Source organism: Nelumbo nucifera, chromosome 2 (genome assembly GCF_055504915.1).
Source record: "Nelumbo nucifera cultivar China Antique chromosome 2, China Antique-T2T, whole genome shotgun sequence".
Taxonomy (NCBI): Eukaryota; Viridiplantae; Streptophyta; class Magnoliopsida; order Proteales; family Nelumbonaceae; genus Nelumbo; species Nelumbo nucifera.
Genome location: NC_142650.1, coordinates 27,066,573 through 27,091,847, shown reverse-complemented (window position 1 = coordinate 27,091,847; position 25,275 = coordinate 27,066,573). Strand labels below are relative to the sequence as shown.

Here is a 25,275-nt window from a genome sequence, read left to right as displayed (position 1 = left end):
AAAGGCTACAATTAAAACTGAAGTTCCAATTCAGAGGTTTTATTCTAAGGGCCTGTTCGTTTTTTAGATTTTGACAGTGGGGGAATTTGGTCAATGAAATTTTGGTTCTCATTATTAAGATATTTATATTCTTTTCTTATATTTATGTGGGGTTTAAAAAATTTATTTTCTCTGCTTATCCATCTCTCACGTGAATAAGTAAGTTTTTCACCTGGGAGAAGTTATTGATCACTTGATGGGATAAAATTGTCCATTTTAATGGTTTTTTATAGTTAAAATGGTTATTCTCTTATTTGACTGGAAAATAAAAGAATATAGGTAAATGTATTTATTCGATTAAATATTTTTCAAGAAACACTTATCCAAATAAATGCATTTACTCCGTATAAGTGACTTCCCAAAAAATTAGAGAAAAATCACTGGACATGAATCTAATTTCTCTCCCATCCAATTAGAGAGAAATCACTGGTGCTACGTCTTATGGACTTGACTTCTAAGTTCTAACAGGGTTTGCTTTATCCCTGGTAGTTGAGTCTCTTCTAAGCCGGTTTTTTTTTCCCCATTAATTGAGTTGAAACCTGAATCCTTGATAAGTGAATGAAGGAAAGAAGGGGTGTGTAAAGTGAAAAGAGAAAGGAGAGAGTCCCAAATCTCTCAAGTCGTTTAACAATCACCACCACAAGCTAATGATGTGATCCGAAACTTCCTGTGAATTCAATCAATACGGCTTGGAACGCGGCATTAATGCTCGGTTGAACTTCCAGAAGTTCCTCCTTTTCTTGTTGAGAATAAAAAAAAAAAAAAAAAAAAAAACATTTTCTACAAGAAAGATGAGTAAAAATGAATAAAAAAACGATGACTTTCTAGAGTCTGAAGGACCTTTTTTTTTTTCTGTTTTGTCCAAAGAGACGACGAGAGCAGACAAAGCCACAATTTTCCTCCACTTCTTTTGTCACACGACAAAGATCGAACGAGTGTGGTAGGCGCAGGGGAGAGGAATTGAAGGTACAAGCGTACAACTTTGCATGGTGCAATTTCAACCTAACCAGCCCAACTAGATTGGGTTTGATCTAGATACTTTGGACCTAATCTTGGTTTGGATTGGGATTTGTTTAGAGCTCTACGAATCTGATCCAGCCTGAGCTCCATTTCTTTCATAATCATATCTATTTTTGTTATATTTCTTCCCGTAGCAAAGTTTTGAAGAACCCATGTAAGATTTTTCCTCTTGAAGCTCAAGGTATGTGTTTTAAGCCCATATTATTATGACCATGCCCAACCAGGTAAGCTCCGTGGGCCATGACAATAGTGCTTTGGTTGAAAAATATAAGGCCTTGGGAAGAATAGGCAACCCTAGAGCAATGTTTCCAACCATTCTTGGACCTGATAGTTGGTGGGTGACCCGGTCACAATTCCGGTTTGGGTGAATTTTTAATCCGATATATTATACAAATTTGTTGTATCTGTCCACATTCCATTGACCTGGGCAATTGAACCATTGACCCATCAAACCCATTGAGAACTTGACTGGGGACATCCAGATTGTTGGTAGGATTTAGGACAACTGAGATTGATCCTGAACTGAACCAATCTGCCTAGGTTGAATTGCATATTATAAGCATGAATCAATTACTAAGTTAAGCACCCTGGATATGACACTAAATAAAACAGAATGATGAAACAGGAATCTCGTAGTTGACCTAATATAGTTGGGACAAGGCGTAGATGATGATGAAATATGAATCAATTACAAAATACAGAATTTAGATTTCATCCTCTCACTGTACTCACAGCTCTTATAGTTGCGCATTGAGAATATCTCCCACAAATAAAAATGTACAAATGTAGAGATGTTCTCAATGCACGGAAGCAAGGGCTGTGTGAGGACGAAATCCAAGATCCAAAATACGAAGGACACCCTTTTCAAGCTCCTATCAGTATGCATCTAAAACAAGCTTTTGGTTGAAGGCTCAACTGCCCTCCGCCCAGGAGAGTATGGTCAGAAATGAAGGCAAATCAGTGATGATGACGACCATCCAGCCTGTAGGAGTTGTTATATATGTTCTCATTGACTACCCAGAAGATGATTGGAGATATCTTTTGTGGAATCCAGTGGCCGGAGAGTCCCAGTCATGAAACGTTGCCTTGAGTCTTCTTCCCCCACCAATGCGGTCGGTCCCCTGAAATGTAAAAACGACAAGAAGATTGAGAAATGCGACCTTTTTGGATAATATTTTACTTTCAGACTTTGTGACGTGACAAGATAAATCAACAAAAAATATGCAGCCCATGTGAATACATAGCTCAATATCACCAATCCTATTTTGTTCACCCAAAAAAAAACTATTCTTTATAGATAAATTCCTAAAATCTCCTTGAACTATGAGGTGTCTTTTTTCCACTTGAACTATAAAATGTTTCTACCCTCCAAACTTCGACAATTGTATCAAATAACCACCTCCGTTAGCCTTCGTAGGAGGAAATAGACAGAAAATTGTCATGTGTGCATCATATCATATTATCATATAACCTGATGGTGTGCGATTTAGATACTCCTAACTGGAAGATCATCCGAATTTCAGTTGTGCGGCGAGTTGGATCAATCTGCAAAATAGTAGACCAGAGAATCCGGGGTAGCTAACTCGATGAGGTCACTCTGATGCTTAAGTCAGTACTATACTGTGGATGCAAGCTGAATACTTAAGTGCTTGAATGCTAGTGAGTAAAATAATCACGCGTACCTTTGCCTTGGGGTTTTGTGTCTTTATATAATGGAGTAGTCGTGGGCCTTACGAAAGAGCTCCGGGATCTCTGGGCTGTGCAGATAAGATCTGTTCCGTTTTTGAAGGAGAGCAATGTGTTGATAAGGTTTATCGTCTACCTCTGATTCAGGCAGAGCTAGGATGAGTCTCGTCGTGATTCGAGAAATTCGGTGTCCATTGGGAAGGCCTTTCGAATCGATTACGTGGTGTTTCGGCTCTCTAGCTCCGAACTGGTACTTTGGTTCTTTAGTCTCGAACCGGATTGGGTGTCGAGGTGTCTCTATGCCGAGGTGGTTTTTGGGCCGAGGTGGCTAAACACCCGAGCTCCGAATGCTACGGGCCGGGTTCGTTTGGCTGAGTTGTCACCCCTCGAGCAGATCGCGTTTACATGTCCCCTTCTTGCTAGGTCGTGCCAAATCACCCTTCATCAATTGCCCTCCACTCCCCGTGCCAGGGGTCCTGACTCGGTGCGGGGAGTTCATGACGAGTCCAGGTGGGTTTGGCACGAAGTCTAGGCAACTTGAAGGGCGAATCACTGGTCGGACCTGTTCAATCATCTGGCTCAACCACGAAATGACCTAGATCACGTCTCGGTCACGTGTGGATGTCACACTGTTTATAAATTCCACGGACGCCAAAGAGCGCGCTCAACCAATTTTGTCCTCGGGTAGCGTGCAGCCAGTTTTCATGGGAGTCGTCGGATCGTACAGATCTCAACCGTTGATTGCCAAATGTGGTGGACTATAAATAGGGGACCGAAGGGCCCATTTCCTTCGCCATAAGTCGTGTAACTGAGCTTTCCTGATATCGCGTCGAAGTCTTTCAGCTCGCCATTTTTTCCCTTGTGTCCGAGGTTGTTATCGTCTTCTTTCACTAGTTGTTCCCTTTTCCTGTCCAATATGTCTAGTGCTAGCATAGATAGGATACTTAGTGACTCTAGCGAGCCCGGGGTGCCAAGGTGCGGTCCTCAGCTCCCATCGGTGAGGCTAGCTCTTCGCTAGAGAGCTCCTCTTTAAACCTTTTAGGAGAAATGCCTTTACCTGATGTCGGGCCATCTAGGCTTGAGGAACCCGAGCCCCAAGTAGAGCGGTCAACCTCCGAAGAGGGGGTCTCGTCATCTACTCGAGGTCAGGATCCGGAAAACTTCGGCCCTTCAACGATGACCTCGGACAGATTGTTGTCCTTGATAGCTCGTTGCCATCTCCCCAACACTCTTGCTTTCAGCATTCCTTTGGGTCAGTACCCTTGGGTTTACGATCATTACAAACTTGCAGTTTTTGAGGAGCAGCTCGTAGCTGGGCTGCGCTTCCCGCTCCACCCCTTCATCATAGAAATCATTAAGTTCTTTAACGTCACCATTGACCAGCTACACTCGAACTCCATCCGTACCATTGTTGGTATGGTCTCACTTTTCCACGAGTATAACTGACCTCTTACTTTAGACATCTTTAGTTTGATTTGTTCCATTAAAAAGAACTCTTCTTGCTTGCATGGGGACACCCAGCAAAGCTACTATATCTCACCTCGCCCCGGGTTCAAGGTCCTGTTTGGTAACCCGAACAAGATATCGTCCTGGAAGAGGAGGTAATTCTTTATTCGGAACCCTGAAGGATGGTCATTCCCGACTCACTGGCGAGTGGCCATTAAGGACCCAGGGGTGAGGCTGGATGCAGAGGCTAGGGCGGTCATCTACTCTTGGAGGACCTCGGCCTTGAGATGGAAGATTTCTTGGCCAAGGAGAAGCTTGTACGAGCTGGGTTGAGTCCTCCTAGTAGGCCTCCACCTTGGCACACACATTACCTCTCATTTTTCCTTTCCGCACTTACTTCAGTTTGCAGCTAACTCTTTTTCTTCTCTCTTGCAGAAGCTATGACAGGTGTTGACGCCGCTAACCTTTTGAGGAGTGTTCAAAGGGGGAAGAAGAGAAAGACTTTGAAGAGGTCCCGTAGAGAGGAGGCCACCTCTTTGGTTCCTGCATCCCGAGGTCGCAGCACCAGAGCCACCATCTACCAAGCTCCCAGGGGAGGAGGTTCGTCCCCAGCCCCCGGTTGTTGACTTGGACGAGGCTCAGGATGAGGGGACCCCACCTTGCGAGCCCGAAGGTACTTCGGTGCCCAAGCCTCAGCCCCCTTCAGCAAGGGAGAGCATAATGACTCCAAGGCTCGGGCTCCTTAAGAGCAAGGATGTCGTGTTTCCTGCGGAGGTCGCGGAGTGGGCTGACATGCCAACAAGCCAGTTCGGAGGGAGGGCAGCCTCCTACTATATGGTGGTAAGTAACCTGCCCCTTCATTTACTTTCTTATTCTTCTGTCAATGACACTTATGCTTGCTTTCTATTTTTTAGGTGAGATCCGCTATCCACTCGCTCGTCTACAAATTTGAGATCTGCTTGAAGCGAGCTCGGGAGGCCGAAGAGAATGCTCGAAAGCTTTACTGCGATCTGGATTTAGCTCAGGGTGAAGTTCTTAGAGTCAAGAATGGAGCTCGGAGCCAGGAGGAGCTAATCTTGTATCAAATAACCGCACCGAGATCTTCGACACCGCCATTCAAGAGGCGAGGATTCAAGAAAGAGATCGTGCCACCAAGGAGTTCAAGGAGTCCCCTGAGTTTCACGACCTCTAGGTCGAGTATGGCTCTGGCTCGTAACGGTCGGACTTCAAGCTTTGCAAGTGGTTGATGCGCCAGAAGTTTCCCGAGCTCAACTTCGGATCTGTCTCCATGTCCACTGTTTCTCCTAAGATGGCAAAGGAGGATGACGAGGAACCTGACTCTTCTGAGGGAGAAAGCGATGACGAACTTCTCGAGGCGAGACCGTCAGGGGAGGCAGGCTGAGATGACATGGAGGAGGATCACATGGAGATCGACCCGCCTGCTGGAGGGGATTCTGGTAGATCTGATGTTTAAACATGCCTCTTTTCTTGGACCCCCCCCCCATATAGTGTATGTCCCGGGCCTCTGAGCCCGGTTATAGTAAGCATGTACTCGGAACCTTTATATTAATGAAATATAATGATTCAAAAAATCTTGTGCATAATCTTTCTAAAAATTTTCTAAGTGTTGGTTATCCCGAAGTGCCAGACTAACAAGATGGACTCCAGGTGGGATTAACCTTACGTTGTTGTACGCCGAGGTGGATAGACACTGTAGGGTATGCACCCGACCTGTCTATGTACGGGCTACTTTGAAAGAATGGTAGGATCCATCTAATGGACGCCATAAAGGTTGCGGAATGGGTGGGGCGAATTTCAAAAATTTCCTACCTTCTCCCAACTGGGAATCATATTCCCTGAATTTAGAATACAATATTCAAGGATCTACTTGAACCCTAATCAAACCAGATCTGTACCAAAAGATAAATGGGAGGATTATACCTGATCCGGAGAAGCAGTATCTCCCAAAGTTGGTGTTCACGCCCAAAGAATGCTCCAAGATCTGTCCCTGCTGAAGATGACACAGCTGTGGATGGAACAGAACCAGCAGGGTGCGTCCTACACACTGGATCCTTCACAAGAATCCCCTGGATGTACTAAACACTGAATCCTTTCAGTCTTTCTTGCAAGACTGATGTCAAGAACTGGTTTCTTGACTTTCTTTTCTGCAAAGATCAAATCTTGCAACAATGCAGATGGCGGCGGCAGGAGGAGATTTCCAGAAACGAAAAGGCTGAACTGTTTTCTTTTCTGGAGAGAATGAGATCTAATCTCAATTCGCAGGAACCTTTCTTGCTTACCAGAACCTCTTGGATCGAAATCTTATTTCTCTCTATTGGTTCATTCGAAAATCTCCTCTCTTTTCTTCTTGATTAAGAAATCTCCTAATTAGGAGTTATCCCAATCCAAATCAGTATTTGGATAGGGGATAATCTTAATCCCTTTCCCAGATAGAGTTAGCTTACTCCTGATCTTATCAGGAGGTTACCAGATTCAAATCTGATTTGAATTTGGTCTCTAAGAGTGGATAAGGCTAAGAGCCCAATCCTTTTTGCTAACTTCAATCTCAAATTCGCCCCATTGATGGGTGATCATATCAGCCCACTTCGAAATGGGCTTTTGGCCCATTAAGTATTCAGTGTTTAATTAGTTTCCAATCTGCTGCCCAGTTGGGCTTCTTTGTATGGCGTGGGACCCAAGCATTGATCTGCACACCAGCCACATGGGTTCGGCCCAGCCTTTAATACAAGGCCCAGCCAAATTCACTGAAAATCTCAATGAACCCCTTGAGTCCATCGTATGAACCCTATGGGCCCAACACTTACATTAAGTGGTCCCTGGGCCAAGCCATCTTATAAAAACCCAGGGACTGTGGGCAGGTGCAAGATTAGCCCATCAGGTATTATCCTAAATAGTCTTACACTTAACCTCTCAGCCCTTAATGATCAAGCACTGCCCGACAAGAGAGGACCTCTCCCTCGGCTGCAAGGAACAGTGCCGCACTCTCCTCTCACATGGATCCCGGGAATTAAAACCATTTGCAAACATTTTGAAACCGTACATATATATGTAAATATATTAATTTTGCAAAAACAAAATTCCAACGATTGAAATCAACTGCCGGCAGTTTGGTTTCCATCAGAGAGAGTGCATTCCCGATCATTACCCTTTGTCCGACAAAGTGGCTGATTCTGTCACTATGACCACCCACTCAGATGAATTCTCAAACTGCCCCAACATACCCAGGTTTTGATCCCCACTAAGGATCTCACTAATTGGCATATCAAAGGCAGCCTGATCCAGCACCTAGTGAAGTGTCATAATCGAGTCTAGGGGTCAGGTGTAACTTTCCAGTTTTGCCCATCTATCTCCAAGGTCCAGGGCAAGACTGGAAATCTGGTCCGGTTCAAGGATTCAAGTAATCCCATGCTGTATGTGCCTCGGGTCTTACCCTGATGGCTGAGACAGGCCATCCCAACACTTGGTGGCACACCAGTATCAGCCTTGACAGGATAAATCTCCCCAGACTTATCCAACGGCTGTGAACATTTAAAACTAACATGAGTCTCTACAAATGTCCAGTTTTAGGGTTTTACACAGAATTAAACCAAACAACATGAATCAAACATGCACTTTATTTATTTCCACTAAATAACAAAAGTACATCAAAATGATTGAAGCTAAGGGCATACAAAACTGTCTAACATACTTAAAGGCAATTGATTATCCCGAAGTACCAGTCTAGCGAATTGGACTCCAAGTAGGAACAATCCTTGTGTTTGTTGTATGCCGAGGTGGATAGACACTGTAGGGTATATACCCGACCTGTCTATGCACGGGCTACATACTTGCCTAAGCCGAGGAGGTGATTGGGGATCGTTGCGCCTATGCCCAGGAGGCAACTAGGACTTGTCTACCTATGCTGAATAGGAAACTAGGGCTTGTCTGCCTATGCCGAAGAGGCGACTAGGACTTGTCTGCCTATGCCGAAGAGGCAACTAGGACTTATTGTAGTGCCGAGATCTTTTGTCAGCTCGGTGCCATAGCCCTTAGGCTTCTGGGAGTGACTCACAGTCCTCTCTCCAGTCAATCGTCTTTTTTTATCAGTTTAGTGGTCGCATAGACTTAGAGAAATTTTGCCTTGGAGTCACGGGCTCATAAGTAGTACCTTTTTAGGTTATCGATATTCCATGCTCGAGGTACCTGCTTCCCTTCCAAAGTCTCGAGCTCGTATGTGCCCTCCCCGAATACCCGCTTTACACGATATGGACCTTCCCAATTTAGTCCGAGCTTACCTACGCCGGGCTCAGGTACCATAATTTTTTGAAGAACCAGGTCGCCGACACGGAGCTGTTGCTTTCTGACCTGGACGTTATAGTACCGAGCTACTCTCTGCTGGCAGGTTGCGGTCCGAATGTAGGCCAGGTCTCGCACCTCCTCTACTAGGTCCAAGTTGGTATGGAGCTCGTCATCGTTTGTTTCCTTATCATAAGCCTCCAATTGTAATGTGGATACCTTGATCTCTGCCTGGATCACCGCCTATGTGCCATACGTGAGGTTAAAGGGGGTCTCACCCGTTGTAGTCTTGATAATAGTTCGGTAGGTCCAAAGGACACTGGGCAGTTCGTCTACCCACAATCACTTGGCTCAAGTTAAGCGAGCTTTCAGTCCGCGAAGTATCGCCCTGTTAGTTACTTCTACTTGTCCGTTCGCTTGGGGGTGTGCCACCAAGGTAAAGTTTTGCTGAATTCCCATCTCGGCACACTAGTTTTGAAACTTAACATCTTCGAATTGCTTCCCATTGTCGGAAATCAGCACCCAGGGTAGTCCGAAGCGGCATACTATGCTTTTCTAGAAGAAATTCTGTATGTTACGGGCTGTGATAGTTACCAAGGGTTCGACTTCCACCCACTTCGTAAAATAATCTACTACTACAATTAAGAACCTCCTCTGCCTATTGCTGGCGGGAAAGAACTGATGATGTCGATTCCCCACTACGCAAAGGACCACGGGCTGGTGAGGTATTTCAAATCAACAGTAGGTTGGTGGTGGCATGACACCTGTCACACTTTTTGACGAGCTCGAGTGCATCTGCCTTCATTGTGGGCCAATAATAGTCTTGCCTTAACACTTTTTATGCGAGGGCTTTGCCCCCCAAGTGTCCACCACATAAGCCTTCATGGGGGTCGCGAAATACATGCTCAACTTCTGAGGGTTGCAAGCAGCGCAAGCACTCTACCCTCCAAGCCGCCTAGACTTCATAACCCACCTGGACTCGTCATGAACTCCCCGAACTGAATCAGGACCCCTGGCACGGGGAGTGGGGGGCAATTGATGAAGGGTGATTTGGCACGAGGGGTGACAACTCAGGCAAACGATCCCGGCTCGCAACATTCGAAGCTCGGGTGTTCAGCCACCTTGGCCCAAAAACCACCTCAACATAGAGACACTTCGACACCCAATCCGGTTCGGGACTAAAGAACCAAAGTATTGGGGTTCTGGCCCTAACGCAACCCTGGGTGCCGGGGTGGAATCGACTACTGGTTCGGCTACAGTGGTGGGAACTACTACTGATACTGCTACTATAGATAGTACGCTGATACTGCTGTAATTGTTGGACCTATCTCCATGATTAGGGATACAAATAGAAAGAATTTAAGTTGGATAAGGTAATATCTGAATTTGAATCTGATTAAAAAATTCGATATCCGATGGATATTGAAAATTAATATTCGAATTCGAATTCGATTCGATTCAAATTCGACTAATTAATTATTTTAGGTAATTAATAAATATTTTATTTATGTAAATATATAAACTATTTATATAATTTAATTATATATATATATATAAATTATATAAAACATTTAAAATTTTTATATATTATATATAAGAATTAAATAATCAATCGAACTTGGATATTTATCGAATTGAATCAGGTCATATCCAAATTCGAATCCGATTAGCTATCGGTATGAATAGGATATCCGAATTCGATTCGATTATGTCGAATCTCAAATTCAAAATCGAATTTTAGAATACCATTGACACCCCGCCATGACAAGGGTTTATTTTAGCTTGGGAAGCGGAGATTCTATGTTGAAGCCAGCCACTCCACAAAATACGAGGGAAGTTAAGGCTATTTTGGCATTCATTTAGAAGATTATGAAATTTGTGATTCTAAAATTTATGAAAATTGCTAGAATTAATTCTTTTTTGGGGCTCAAAAAACTCCTTCCAAGTATTGATTCTTTGGAGCTAAAAAATTTAGCTCCAAAAAAGTCATGTTTGGCTCAAAACTCATTTTTCAAATAGGTATTCTTTGAAGCTGAATTTTAACCAAACATGGTTTAACCGGTGGACCTGGACCTAATTGCCAATCAATGTTATGCCAGGAGAGACATCCAAGTCAATGGAGCTTCTTATAACGTTTCCTTACAGCTTCTTCCCTAATGGTCCGTTTAGTTGCCGAGAAATAGTGGGATAAGAAGGGATTGGATGAGAAAGCAAATTTTATTTTCTCATTTTGACATCCTATGTTTGGTTGTTGAGATCAATTATTCTGCAAAATTTGTTTTCCAGTGTTTGATTGTTGAGAAAATTTTGCAAGATGCTAGATTTCATTCCTCTTCAACCATTAACAACGGTGGAACATGAACACTCATGGTTGTCTCCTATATTCCCCTTCAACCATTATCAATGATGATGACAGAAGTTTAGCATGGTTTAGATCTGCAACAATAAATCGTTCTACTTAATAGCAGAGGTTCAATGATAACAAATCTTCAATAGAGGTTTTAGCATATCTGCAATGATGGTGATGACCAAGAAATCAGGGATGCCTAAGAAACCTAACCAATATATCATGAAAAAAATTATAAACTTGTTAGATCTGCAACGATGAGAACAGAGGTTTAAGAAGATCTACCAACATTTGGTTGTCGAAAGGTTAAGAAATCAGGGATGGGAAAAAAAGCAATGAAGTTTTAGAGAAAAAATACAAAAGATAGCTTACCGGAGAGAAACAGAGCATGGATAGGTCTTACCTTCATTGGAGATGAAGAACAGTGATTGGACTCTTTGGCAGTTGGGGTTCTGAAGCTTAGCTAGGAAGAAAAACAATGAGGTTTTTGAGAAAAAATACAAAAAGAAAAGGTTCAATGAAAGAAAACGGAAGAGATTCCATGTCTTAACTTCATTGGAGATGAAACACTGATGAGAATGAAAATTATCATATTTTTATCCCTTAATATTTAGTCTTTTATACTTATTTAGTGCCTAAATGGACTCATTATTCTTATATTTTGATTTAGAACACGAAATGAGGCGTTAAGTGAAAAGCAAGGTTAATCGGGTAATTATGGACAGTTTCGGCACTGCGTCGTAATTTGGGCATAACTCTCTCATCCAGACTCTGATTGAGATGATTCAAGATGCGTTGGAAAGATAAGGAAAAATTATACAACTTTCATGTTTTGAGTTTTGATAGATACGGACTGCATCGATGTCAAAATCGGGCCCGAATTATCTGCAACCGCGCTGTTGTCTGCTGATGTGCTGGAGCCATTCCTTAGCCTTCAAGTTTTCATAAAGAAATTCATCACTCTCCCACTTATACGAGAACTTAGTTTTATCTGATTTTTGAATTCTTTCTTGATGAGTCAGACTTACAGACTGTTATCTAAAAAAATTTTAGGAGATTTTGTAGGCTTCTCTTGGAGGCTAAAGAGAAGAATATAAAAAGAAAAGAAGAGGAGGAGATGAGGGTTTGAACCCCTGAAAGCAAACTGAATAAGAGAAGTGCTAGAGAAAGAAGGAGGTTGTTGAATGCGAATTAAAGAAGAATCACACCAAGGAGATCAAAAATTGATTCAAGAATCAATCTTTGTCTTCTTCTTTGGTTCTATGCAATTGGTAACCTAGATTTAGCTAGGGTTTAATGGATTTTGTCATTAAATCTTTCTTTCTTGCTAGTATTCGAACCATGTTAAGTGCTGATTCAAATATGTAAGTAATTCTGTTATGTTATTCGATTGATTGGATTCCTTCTTGGGCTTTCTTGATTAGGATTTTTAATTGCTAGAATAATCTTGGCCGAATTGTTCTTCTTTCTTGGATTGCTTGAATTGGTTGAGAAAGAATTTAGCAATTAAAAACTGTTCTTAATGCATCTATGGGGATTAAATTCTTGATAGAGATATAGGAATTGTCACCCATAGATAGAGTGGGTTGTGCTCGAGAGAGATTACCCATGCCACTAGGGTTTCGCCAAACCATGGCTGAATTTCACATCAATTGAATAACTTAATGGTTTAATTGCTGAACCGAATCTGCTAGTATTTACATACAACTTTTCTTCTCATTGCATGAAGGTGGATTGATCCGAAACTGATTAGGGTAGCTTGCTAATTAGGAATTAGGGTTTTGATTTGTTTAATATTTCGGTTTATCAGATAACAAACAGCTGATTCATTACTAGTAGTTGTTGGATCAATCCTCGTAGGAACGATACTCTACTCATCATTGTATTACTTGATCGGCTAGTGCACTTGCTAGTGTAATCTATACGCATCAAACACCCTAACGATAGAGTCTGAAGCTTGACTTGGAAGATAACAGATAATGAGTTTTCAAAGAAAAAAATACAAAATGGCTCAAAAATGTAAAACATAAATGGAGATGGTAAACAGAGGTCTTAGATTTGTTAGAGGTGAAGAAAACAGTGGTTGGAGATTTGATTATAGGGACATGTAAATGGAGATGAATGGAGATGTCGCCTTCGACAGTGGTTGGAGGTGAATGGAGATGTCGTCTTCGACATTTTTTTCTCACCAACTTCTCATTGTTTTCGTTTCTCAGCAGGGTCGCACCAATCTGGTGAGACCCCGTGTCTCTCTACTTTTGGTATGTAAGTTTTCATCCCTTCCCATTGTTTTGACCAAAACAAACAAGAGAAAATAGGAATCTTATGTGAATATTCCTATTTTTTTCATCCCGGTCGTGGCAACCAAACATACCATAAGGCTGAGTTTGGTTTGAAAGAAAGGTAGGGAAATGATCTGATTTAGGTTTCCCTACCTTTTCTTTCAAACCAAACTCAGCCTAAATGATCTAGTTGGGGGTGTAACTTAAGTCGGGTTGGGTTGAGAATTTGCTAAATTTTGAATAGGTCCAAACCCAAAACTGAGCCCAATGTTGAAATTCTTCAAATCGAGCAACCTGACTTGCACCACTAAGCATGCCTTATGTCCAAGGTGCTTGTAGGTAATGGAGAAATCAATAAAAACCCCTATATAGAATTGGCTGTGTCAAACAAACAGCACAATTAAGATTTGAAATTGCACTCAGACCAGAGGTTTAGCAATTTTAAATCTGTCTTCTAACACAACAAGATGCTCTAGTCACTTAAATATTTTATTAAAAATGACAGAAAAGCTTGTTTAGGAATTTTAAGAGGATGAACTGCCTAATGACCATGGGGTAGCAACTCCCCCCTAAAACTTCCATGCTCAGTATTTTGGTAGCCCTTCCCCAGAGTAAACCCCTAAACCTCCCAACCCTGGTGAAGGCAGGATTCAATCCCAGGTCTCCACTACAACCAGCATCCAGCTAGAGACTTTACCAGCAAGCTAGCTGGTAAAGCCTATTAGATGACTATTCTGAAAAATCCTTGAACATAAAAGTAGTGATTTTTAATAGATATGCTAGGATGATATGGCTTTAAATAGAACAAATTGGCAAAACAGGATTCATGTAGCTGACCCCAATAGTTGGGATAAGGCATGGATGATGATGATGTGCTTTTGATATGCCCCTTATTTGTGTCTGGTTGGACATTCTCAACCAGTTAATATTTAAAAAGGTTTCAGTTGGTGAAATAATATAATATGCTCATAAAATGAAAACAGTAGATATCAAAATATCGAAACAGAAAATTGCAAAATTTATATTCGCAGAAGTAACAACCTGGGGAATCAACCATAGGGAAGTCCAGTGCAAAGGTTCCTGCCAATGCGGAGTCTGGGGAGGGACAGATGTATGCAGTCTTAACCCTGGAGATACACAGATGCTGTTTCTAAGATTTGAACCCTGGCCACACAGGTCACAAAGGAGCAACCTAACCATTTCACCAAGGCTCACCAACTTGAGGAATCCACCATAAATTTTGGTATTTCTTCTATCCTTGTGCTGTCCCTAGTCAATAGAAGTATTTTTAGGGGGTCATCTTTGAAAACTTACCCGATCATAGATGATACTTCCACTAAAGTAGGTATTTATCCAGTGCATTTGATGTATTCCTTAGGTTTCAAGTGCGTTGGAATAGAGAAGGTACTTGTTCAAATGCTCTGATCAGATAAATGATGGCTCTAGAGGCACCCAGATTTTGAGGCACAACATAACACAGGCAATAAATTTAGTATTCAGAATGGCTCATCAAATTTGATCCATAAATTTGTCAACAGATTTGCACAAGGTCTTGTCTAGGGTAGGAATAGGAGAGTTAGATGCATCAAAGATCAGCTTTCTCTATATAGGTTATCTATTTGTATTACCAGTTTCTTGTTGACTTCAATTTGTTAGGAAACTTATTTATTCATTAAACTGCAGTGTTAACCCAGAATCCAATCAGCAGAACAAATAGGGACATTAGTGATTCATATTTGTACCAATAAAAGTAGGGATATTAATACTCCATAAATTTTAAGACCCTGTTTGATCCAACTATGTTAATCACCCTTGCTATTCTTTGTATATATTTAAATAAGGTCACAAAAACTTCTGCAATAGTTTTCTGATCTCTACTACTAAGATCCTCTTTGAGAATCAGAGTTTTCTCCCTTTTAACCAAGAAGTTTGATCTAATACTCTACATCTTTCATATGTTTCATTTTGATAATAACATATTTTTTGCTGTCCATAAAAATTGAAGTTAAAAAAGAATAATTAAAAGGAAATAGTAGGATGTTTTAAAAATAACAATAAAGACTTACAGACTCAAAATTCAATAGATCCTACAACCCTTGATAAAGAAGACTCTTTTGACATGCAATGGGTTCATACCCAAATGGAGAAAGGGTGATGTGAACCTGTTCAGTCCCACTACCTCCTTTACCAACTCAACTAACAGAAATTCAAGCTTACATTCATATTACAGAATAACCTCCTTTTTATGGAACTTAAATGGTTCTTCTGGAAGTAAGCTTTCTACAAGGAAAAGTAAGCAGAAAAAAGGGAAAATTAAAGATTAACTACTTTAGCCATTATAACAATCTTCACAAAGTGATAGAAAAAGGAAAAAAAAAAAAAGAAAAAGAAAGAGAAAGTAAAGAAAAACACTCTTTACACAGGAAAAATATATAGTATTCCCTCATCTCATTACTTTAGGTTGGGGAGTACGTCCTGGTGGGAAATTTATAGACACCTTTCCATACTTTGTATTTGGAGTATTTTCACGTAATTTCCTTTAGTACTGGGATTTGTTGACATTCCTCTCAAACCTGAGACTCTTGAAGAATCTTCTCCATTATTTGGTTTTGCATGAAAATGAAATAAAAAGACCACAATTTTGTGTATTCACTAATATTGTTGGGTATAGGTGCTTTTCTTCTAGTACCCAAGGCTCTTTATTTTGAGGGGTATATGATACCTCGTCTGGGTGGGAAGATGCAGGAAAAATAACCAATCAAGGACCAATAGTGAATAACCAATCCTGCATGAATGATACCCAGACCACCAAAATACTAAACAATGAAGCATCTTGAATAAGGAAAAAATGGAACTAAGGAAGGTTACAATCAATAGGATAGTTGATCTATGATCACACTGATCCAACAGAGGAGATATTTCCACCCAATTAGTGGTGCAAGTCAGGTACCTGATTTTAAGATTTTACACTGCATCAGGCCCATTCAAATTTTGACAAAATCCCAACCCAAGCCCACCTGAGTTGCACCCTTACATCCAAATAGATCAAATGAAGGCCCTCTGCATTTTCAACATGGTTAAGATGTATCATTTTACTTGGAAGAGCTTGTCCACCACTCTTCCTCTCCTGGCCTACCTGTCTTCCACATGGTGAAAGAACTGGCAACAATATATGCAAAAGAAACTGTTTCAAAGTCAACATGCCACCTTAATCAAATGATTCATGCAGAGCCAAGATGTCATAGATCCTAGGACAACTAGGGGATTTAAACCTCGTTGTATGCACTGGTATTCAAATCTTATGTTCATCCTATAAGCAACATATAGGATGAACGATACTCTCTCTCTCTCTCTCTCTTATTTACGCATACACAAACAGAAGAACAAAATCATTCCAATCTGTGGCATCACCCCTCACAGAGACTGAGGTTCTATTTCTTCACACCTCTATGCCTGTTGAACTAAAAATGCCTGAATTGAACATGCAAGTTGGAAGGAACTAGAATCATGATGGGACATATATGTTTGGTACAAGATCAATATACATTGCTGAAATAAATAAAAACCATCAGCAATTTCCAGTCACATCTACAAACAATAATTGATGACAAAAGGGTATACATGCAAATGTTACAAGTATGTTATCAAATTGGAAACTTTCGAGTGCTTCCACATGCCAATTTTGACAGTAAAAGTGAAAAAATAGGGAAAGGAAATAATGAGCACCAAACCTCCGATTTTTTATTTAATCATGATATTAAAATTTGAAGCAGCAATGAAGCACATGATATCAAAACCATTGAGTACGGTCCGAACCAGCCTCGAGCTTGGATGTCCTGTGATGTTAAACATCAGATAAAAGAAGGATAATAATGAGAAGTAGAAGGTAACATGAAGTGCAAGAATTTACTAGAGTAGTTCATGCAAGAGATACTAAAACATAGTGGTGAATATTCCTATTTTAAGCACGTCAATGCCAAAACTAAGGCAAACATTGGTGTAATTGGTGCAAATATCACCAAAGTCACCAGCCCATGTCATAGTAATTGAACCTCATTGCTACATAGAGCATGTTGGCTAATTGAACCAGGCATCCAATTCCATGGAAGATAGCCAACTCTAGGGTGCATCTTGATGCACAGAAACTACTGCAATAAATTGTATTTTGGCATCTTGCAAATGAACACTAATGGATACAACAACAGCATTTCCAATTACACCACATACTTATCAATCAACAGCTTATTTTTGGAGTTCTCCATGTCGATGTTATTGGTTGATGAGGTAGGTGGGACTTGTGGACTGGAGGTAGATGTTGGAAATGATTGGCTAGTCCTTTCTAGCAGTAACTAAAAAGGATTTTATTAGTAGTGATTAAGTCAAATATACACCAAGGAATTCTAGAATGCAAGGTCTTTGACCCTATCAGTTCTACCTGAAAGTAGGATATACAAATATAAGAATTAGCCTAGAATGCCAGTGGATTTATGCTGTAGGGTTGGGGTTGGATGGATTGAACAGTAAGGATTAGGGTTGAGATATGTCAACCCAGTCTAAAATCTGGTTGGGTTGGAGTTGAGGCCTCAGGAAACCCAAACCCATGTGAAGCCAATGTGTTTGTTTGAATTTATTGTATAGACAAAAATAAAAGTATGATTTACAACATACCAAAAAAAGTATGATTTGTTGCATGCTAATTTTCACTTGCAACATTGTTTTATTGAATGTACACAGTTTAGTAGGACAGGAACTGTAGAATGAGAGAGAGAGAGAGAGAGAGAGAGAGAGAGAGAGGATATGAGAGACTACAAGTAGCTTTCCTTTAATTAATTAATGTTTTTCCTTATAAATCGGGTTGGAGAGAAGAAAAAAAAAACCTTTGGTTAGTGTTGAGGGTTTTAAGACCTCAGGTTGGGCTAGGGTGGGTCATAACCCAACATAACCTGGCCTGGGTTGCAGTTATGGCAGTGACTAATTATAGCAATGGATGCCTCCTTGGTAGATTCACCAATGCTGAAAACAATTCCTGACTCATAATTTTGATAAGGAATGCCTGAATTGTAGTTCTAAAACATAAAGCTGCTGAGGTGGGACCATGAGAATAACACGTCAGGATAATGATGAGAACTAGAAAATAAATTATTAGGATTATGTCTTGATAAGTTTTCAGATGTTTAACAAGGAAACTTTTTTGGATGACAAGTGCACTTGCTAAAGAGAATCTGTGGCAACGAGCAAGATCATTGATGATGTTGTAGAATCATATATTATCCAGAATACTAAAGCTAATATTACAGCTAGGTTGAGCACAAAAGATGGATAATTAGTGAAAGGGATATGTGTTCCTTCGCACTAAAATGGTATTATATAACCATGATCTTATTAATTAATCCAGCTTGGCTGAAGAAGAATATCTCCATCTGTTTTTATATTCATGCATGTCAGCAATGGATAGCTCTAAACTCCTACAAGTAGGGATTTTTTATCCTCAAGCTACTTAAGACATTTGATGAATTATTTCAACTTTAGCACTGTAGAACAAGGGTGCATGTTATTAACATGGACATGGGATGTACAACCCAACTCAATTCAACTAAGCCTCGTCCTTAATGGGGCCAACTAGGATGTCTGACCAAATAAATACGGAAAACCATACTCATCAAATAATTTCTCCAAATCACAGGAGAAATATAAATCTAAAGAAATCTAGTCATTCCTCTCTATGTAACATAAAACTATAAACATAAGGGGAAAAACATTTATAGCATTCTTATCTTCTTATGCTTCCTACTTAGCCTGACTAGGTTTTTATTTTGTTTAATATGGATCTCCCACCAACTGATTCTGAATGAAATATTGATTACTTTGGCAGTTTAGTAATCTAAAAATACCATCCTAAGACAATCTAGATCCTTTGGTGCAAAATTAGCAAAAGAAAGTTGACTGATACTCTGTAATATCTGCTACACTGGTTCATAAATTCAATTTAACAGCTAGAATATTAAATCTTATTAACATTCTGCTGCTATAGTTTCAAAGCATTGTATTACTAGTGAAAGAAGGGGGAAGAGGGGAGAAGAAAATAACAAACCCTTTTTTTCTTCTTCTCTTTTATTTTCAAGGATTTGCTACTTCCTGGGGAATTAAAATATATCAAGGAAAGACTCCCAATTTAAAAAAGCTAATCTAACATAGCAATACCTTCAAAACTTAAATAGAAAAAGAAACAGCAGAGGTACTGAGGAATCCCATACCTTCACAGATAGAAGAGATGAAGCTGCAGATGAAGGTATTAGTCCTGTAAACCCAATATCATATGAAATACTTCCATCAGCTTTGAATAGTCCAAAATTCCTCTCAGAGGTTGGCCCAGGCTTCAAATTTTCATTGAACAAAGCAAAGACATATGCCTTTACTACCATCTTTGGTCTGAATGGGGTTCCCTTTTTTAAGGCTAGCCGTTTACGCAGATTATAGTTATAAGTTCTTGCATTCTTAACTGTAGCCCCAGCTTCATCTTCATCCCCATGAGAAGCCCAGCCAGTTTCTGAAACAATGACTTCCATCTTTCCATATCCAGCATCCTCCAAAGCCACATAAGCAGCATCCAGCTGAGCATCAAACATGTTATCATAGTGAATATTAGTCTTCTGGTCATGGATCCCAGGATTTGGCAGAAAGAGAGCATAGTTAAGATCAATATGCTCAGGATCATTCTTGTAGGCCAGAAACGGGTATGCATTGATGAAGAAAGGAGAACCAGTCTGTGAGAAGAACTCCAAAAGTGGTTTCATGTATGGAAGGATATTCTCCTTAAAAACACACGAGGATGGAGGAAAGGAATTTGCAAACACTGCCTCTGAATGCGGACTTGAGATCTGAATCACATCAGTCAAATGAAGCCTCTCAATGACATTGTAAACATTCTTTACTGCACCCAATAGAGCTTCCCAGAGATCCTGATCACTCCCACCTAAAACTTCATTCCCCACAGCGATCCCACGGATTTGTGTCCCAGGGAGAAATGGCTCAACATTTTCTTTTACCCAATCCATGGCCCGTTCCTCATTCACACTTATGTCCTTGAGGTATTCATTGCCAAGTCCAACCACTATTTCGAGGCCTGAACCTTTAAAGGCCTTGAGGACACTGTGATCAGCATCATAAATTCTAACATTCTTGATTTTTGCTGCTTTGAGAAGGGTCACAACGCTTTCAGGAGGAGGGATATTATCAGCAATCCTGCCATAATTTATTCCATAAGTTCCAGTAAATGCTTGCACTGTCATTATTGCTGCACAAAGAAATGAAAGAAATCGCTCTGTTAACCACTATTATCTTCGAAACCACAAGAATTCTTTACAAAATGAGGTTATCCAAGTTACAAACTTCAAACTATTGAAGCAACACTAAAATAACAAACTTAGATTCCAAAACAGAGGGAAGATCAGGGAATTCACAATAAGTCACACAAATCTGTAGTGCCATACAATTTCCATTGTTACACCAGTTAACCAACCCCCACAACTGTATCAAATTAAACAAATATGTTTCTTTTATCTTATGTTCGTCATTCTGTAAAAGCAAATGAGGGGAATGGAATCTCTATGAACATTTAAAACAGATGCCGACAAGCAACTACATGAATGAGTACTAGTACAACTTAAATTTAGAAATAGCTCTATTTACTTCTGAATTACTTCTCTCCATAACAAAAAAGATCATCTCAAATTAAAAATTAAAAAAAAAAAGACAACTACATAAAATTATCCAAACTTTGGATCATAATAATATTGATCCAGCAACATGATCTCCAATTCATCCATCAAAACCTCCCAAGCTAGGTATCCTAAATCTGCCCAACACTAAATTGCATAGTTGAGAAGTCCAGAACAGTCGAAGCCAAACAGGACCAAGAATAGCAAAATTATCTAATCCATAAGAGAACTCTAAGTCAAATAAGGCCAATCAAAGTAAGCACGTACCTATAGGAGAGATGAAGATAAGTGAGAAGAGGAGAGGAGACCAGAAGAGGAAGAAAGAAGAACTCCCCATTGCTTTGGAGGAGGAAAAGGCGAAGGAGGATTCCATTTGTAGTAATAGGGACCCCAATTAGCGTGAACAACTAATACAAAGCGAAGAAAAGCACCAACCTCGACGACGACGACGACAACCTCAATTCCAGTTCCTTCGATGCAATGCTTCTTCTGTTGGCATGCCATAGACCAGATTCCCCCCCTCCAAAGATGGCTTGAGAGCTTCTTGGGGGCTTCGAATCAATTCCCTTTTCACTCTTTCCCTCTCTCAAAGTATGCCTTTTCTTTCTTCTTCCTTTCTCTGTTCGACTTTTGATTTCGTTTTGTTTCGTTTTAGTGTAATTCTCTCTTTGTAGTTTATGTTTCCCTTTTCCGTGGTGAAGATAGTTGTTAGTTTATACCTTTCGTGTACCGTCTCAAAAGTTTAAGAGAGCGAATGGCAATACTAGCAGCGCCGCCACCGGACCACGGCCATCGCCGCCACCTGGGGCAGCCGGCCTGACTTAACTGGAAAAGGTTTTGTCTGGTGGTTTTCTTTCTGGGGCTTTGCTTTTTTTCTTTTCTTTGCTTTTTGAGTTCGAGTCTCACAGCGGGAGCCACCAGAGTTCAAATCGTCGTAGTACTGGACCAATCGTGGGTCCTATTAGGCTGATGTGGCGTATCATGATTGGTTCAGCGTGTTGTAAAATATAAACCCTACATTCACCGAAATTCACGGGGGTTTGTTTGCTGCAAACCTCCGGCATCATAGTTATTGTCTTTTCTCATTTATTTATTTTTTCCTAAAGTTTGTAAAGCCAACACATTTTAAAATACGATATTATTGTTTGGGGGTAATGAATCAGCGAAACGTTGACCCTGAGTAAATGAAGTGTTTTCATTTGTATTTGTTATTGGGTCGTTTATTAAAATACTCCTATACTTTCAAGAATTTATTAAAATATATCATATAGTTAGCATTTTATTAAAGTATCCTTTACGTTTTGCAACCAACTTATTTGATCGATCTTTTGTGATCATATAAACAAAGTAGAAAATATTTAAAGGCACAAATACCCCTAAAATTTCATACCAAATTTCTAAAAAGAAACAAAGTTTGATTTTAAAATCTATCAAAAAATGTTTGACTTCAACAAAATGAAGAGAGAATAATGGCATCTAGGGTTCTTCATCATTAATGGCATGTCTTCCGTTTTAAGTAAATAACAATTTTTACTAAATAGAGTTTCTTCCCACATTTTGATGTTTTCATTTTTACTTTCTATAGATTTGCTCCCAAAGATGATAAGGTCAAAACTATCATTTTCCACTTCCATCTAATAAAAGGTTGATTAAGAAAATTGATTGTAAACTATAGGTGTGTGTGTTTTAGTAAAATGCAAACTATAGGGTAGGTTTTAGTAAATCTTTGAAACTATGAAGGGTGTTTTAGTAAATGACCCTTGATTATTCATTGGTCCAAAATTAATGAAAAAGCTACTGCAATTTTGGTCCGGCTATGATCAAAGATCAAAGATCAAAATATCGGTATCGAGTATCATATCAAACAGTTTGAATACCGATACGGATACGTAGACGCTTCGGAAATGCATGGATACGGACGAAATATATGAAAAAACATAGATATGCTAGAAAAATACATACAAATTTCATAAATACATTAATTACACTAACTTTAAGGTTAAAATAACCACAATTAATATAATGGGATGCATAGATATCATACAATTTTGTTGATAATCCATCAATCAAGAGTCTAAGACTCATACTATATAGATCTTTACAAATTAACACATGCATAAAACCATTATTATGTTATATTCTATTTAAGTCCAAGAAACAAAATATATGCAATTATTATATTTTAATTACTATATCAATTATTTTCTATTTTACTATTTTTACTTTTCAACATTAACAAAAAAAAGTCAACTAAATATTAAATTTTGAAATGTTTGATAAACAATATATTTCTTTTTGTAAATAATAAATTTTATTGATAAAATATATAATTTTAACTTAAGATATTTCTTATCTATATATTAAAATTTTTTAAAATACATATCATGCACAAATTCATAATTTTTAATTACTAAAATAGTTATTCCATTATTAACATTTTTATTTTAATAAATTTTCTGAAATAAGAAATCATTTTTATATAAATTTAAATTAGTGTATTTGATAGATTCCATATAATATTGTATGCTTGAATATTTTGCAAACAATTTTTTTTTTATAAATAATAAATATGTTATTATCTAGTGTAAAATAAAATATCAATTAATAATTTATATATATATATATATATATTATAAATAAATTCATACATTTTTACATGTATGAATTTATTTATAATATATATATCAATATATATATATATATATATATATATATATATATATTCACACACACACACACATACATACATGTATAAATGCATGAATTTTAAGTACTAAAATAATTATTCTATTATTAATATTTTTATTTGTATAAATTTATTGAGAGTAGAAAATCAATTTTTAATATAAATATAAAATTGGTAGAATTTTTATTTCATTTATAATTATAAATATTAATTTTTAATATTATTCTATTTAATTATAAGTTGAAATTGTTGACCATATTAATATTTAATATGGCATTTTCTTTAGACTGTATGTTTACGATTAAGTTTATAAAATTTATTTTATTTCACTTATTATTACAAATTAAAGGACGACTTAACAATTAATGTTTATTTAATTAAGCTTGGGTTCAAGTCGTGTCAACTGCATTTTTTAATATAGGAGTTGTGCTACATATCTTTGTGTATTGACACGTATCGGCCTGTATCGGTTGATATGATGCGATACGCACTGATATAGCACCATATCATATCGATACGCATGACTGACACAGTACAATGCTAGTTGTAGAATATCCAGTATCGTCCACTACCGATATCAATACAGTACGCCTTGTATCAGACGTATCGTATCGATATTTTAATCCTTGGCTATCCATTCGTATTTTCCTCAAAAAAATTCATTCATATCATAGAACTAATAATCAATCGATCGATATTCATGAATCAAAATTCACAGGGATTGTGATTGGCAAGGCCTAAAAAATGGCATTAACCTGAATGATTGAACCATTCAACTTAGAAACCAATCATGTTTCCTAGTTCCAGTTATGCCTTGTGCCCGCTTTTTTGAAAAAGAAAAAAAGGCAAATTATTGATTCCCCCACCTCACAAATTTGTCACTATTTATATAAGTGACAAGTGGAGGAATCTAACACAAGTTAAGAGTAGGTGAGTGATAAGTGAGGGTTTTGCAAAATAAAAAATAAATAAATAATTGTGAGGTGGGGTAAAATATAATTTTCACAAAAAAAAAAACATCCAACTGGTCAAAGAATGCTACTATGGATTTTTTAACTGTTTGATCCTAGTAGTGGTAGTGGTTAGCATGTCACGTTTAAGATTAATAAAAATTAATTTAAAACAAAAATAAAAGACTCACAATACCAATCCATTTCGATGGTTTTCGATCTTTCTTTTCCTTACTGAGTCTTTTTTTCTTGAGGGAGAAGAGTTATTCATTGACTTAGGACTCAAACAACAACCCAAGGGCTAGGGCTTGCAATGGCGGCTTAGGGCTTGTAGCGGTGACCACCAACTCCCCCATTTCCTCCATTTCTTATGCCAATAACCACCATTTGTAACAACAACTAGGGGTGCGACTTAGGCGGGCCCAAACCGACCTAGCCTGCAATTTTACACGGGATAGGCTTGGTTTTTGGTTCTTAGGCTGGGTTTGGGCCCAAAAGTTCAGGCCTTTTAATTTTTCAAGTTGGGCTCGGGCTTATCTAGCCCTCAAGTAACTCGGAATCTAGCCTAACCTTATCCTAACCTAAGTCCAACCCGATTATATACATGTATATATGCATATATAGACACATATTTGCACAACTTTTTGTAATAAACCATGTTTGTATATATATACATGTCTATATGCATATAGACATACATGTATATCAATTTTTAGTGTGGGCTAATTGGCCAACTCGAGCCTGACCTAAGCTCAAGCTCAACCTGAGTAAATCAAATTTTAGTATGCAGGCTAGGCTTGGGTTG

At 38.8% G+C, this 25,275-nt stretch overlaps 1 protein-coding gene across 3 annotated transcripts; it reads right to left on the bottom strand.

Annotated features, from left to right (window-relative positions):
• Window positions 1-1,715: 1,715 nt before the first annotated feature.
• LOC104595409 (glucan endo-1,3-beta-glucosidase 14-like) lies at window positions 1,716-21,732 on the bottom strand. 3 transcript variants are annotated; one of them, XM_010256137.3, is made up of 4 exons: window positions 21,102-21,732; window positions 19,371-20,410; window positions 16,848-16,952; window positions 1,716-2,180 (listed from the first exon to the last, which is right to left on the bottom strand). In XM_010256137.3, exons 1-3 carry the CDS (start codon window positions 21,205-21,207, stop codon window positions 16,866-16,868), a joined length of 1,233 nt encoding a protein of 410 aa, XP_010254439.1. In that variant the 5' UTR covers window positions 21,208-21,732; the 3' UTR covers window positions 1,716-2,180; window positions 16,848-16,865. The 3 variants fall into 3 exon arrangements, with proteins under 3 accessions (XP_010254439.1, XP_010254438.1, XP_010254440.1); XM_010256136.3 differs by lacking the exon at window positions 1,716-2,180 and having other exon boundaries at window positions 16,631-16,952; XM_010256138.3 differs by lacking the exon at window positions 1,716-2,180 and having other exon boundaries at window positions 16,631-16,952; window positions 21,270-21,731.
• Window positions 21,733-25,275: the final 3,543 nt, after the last annotated feature.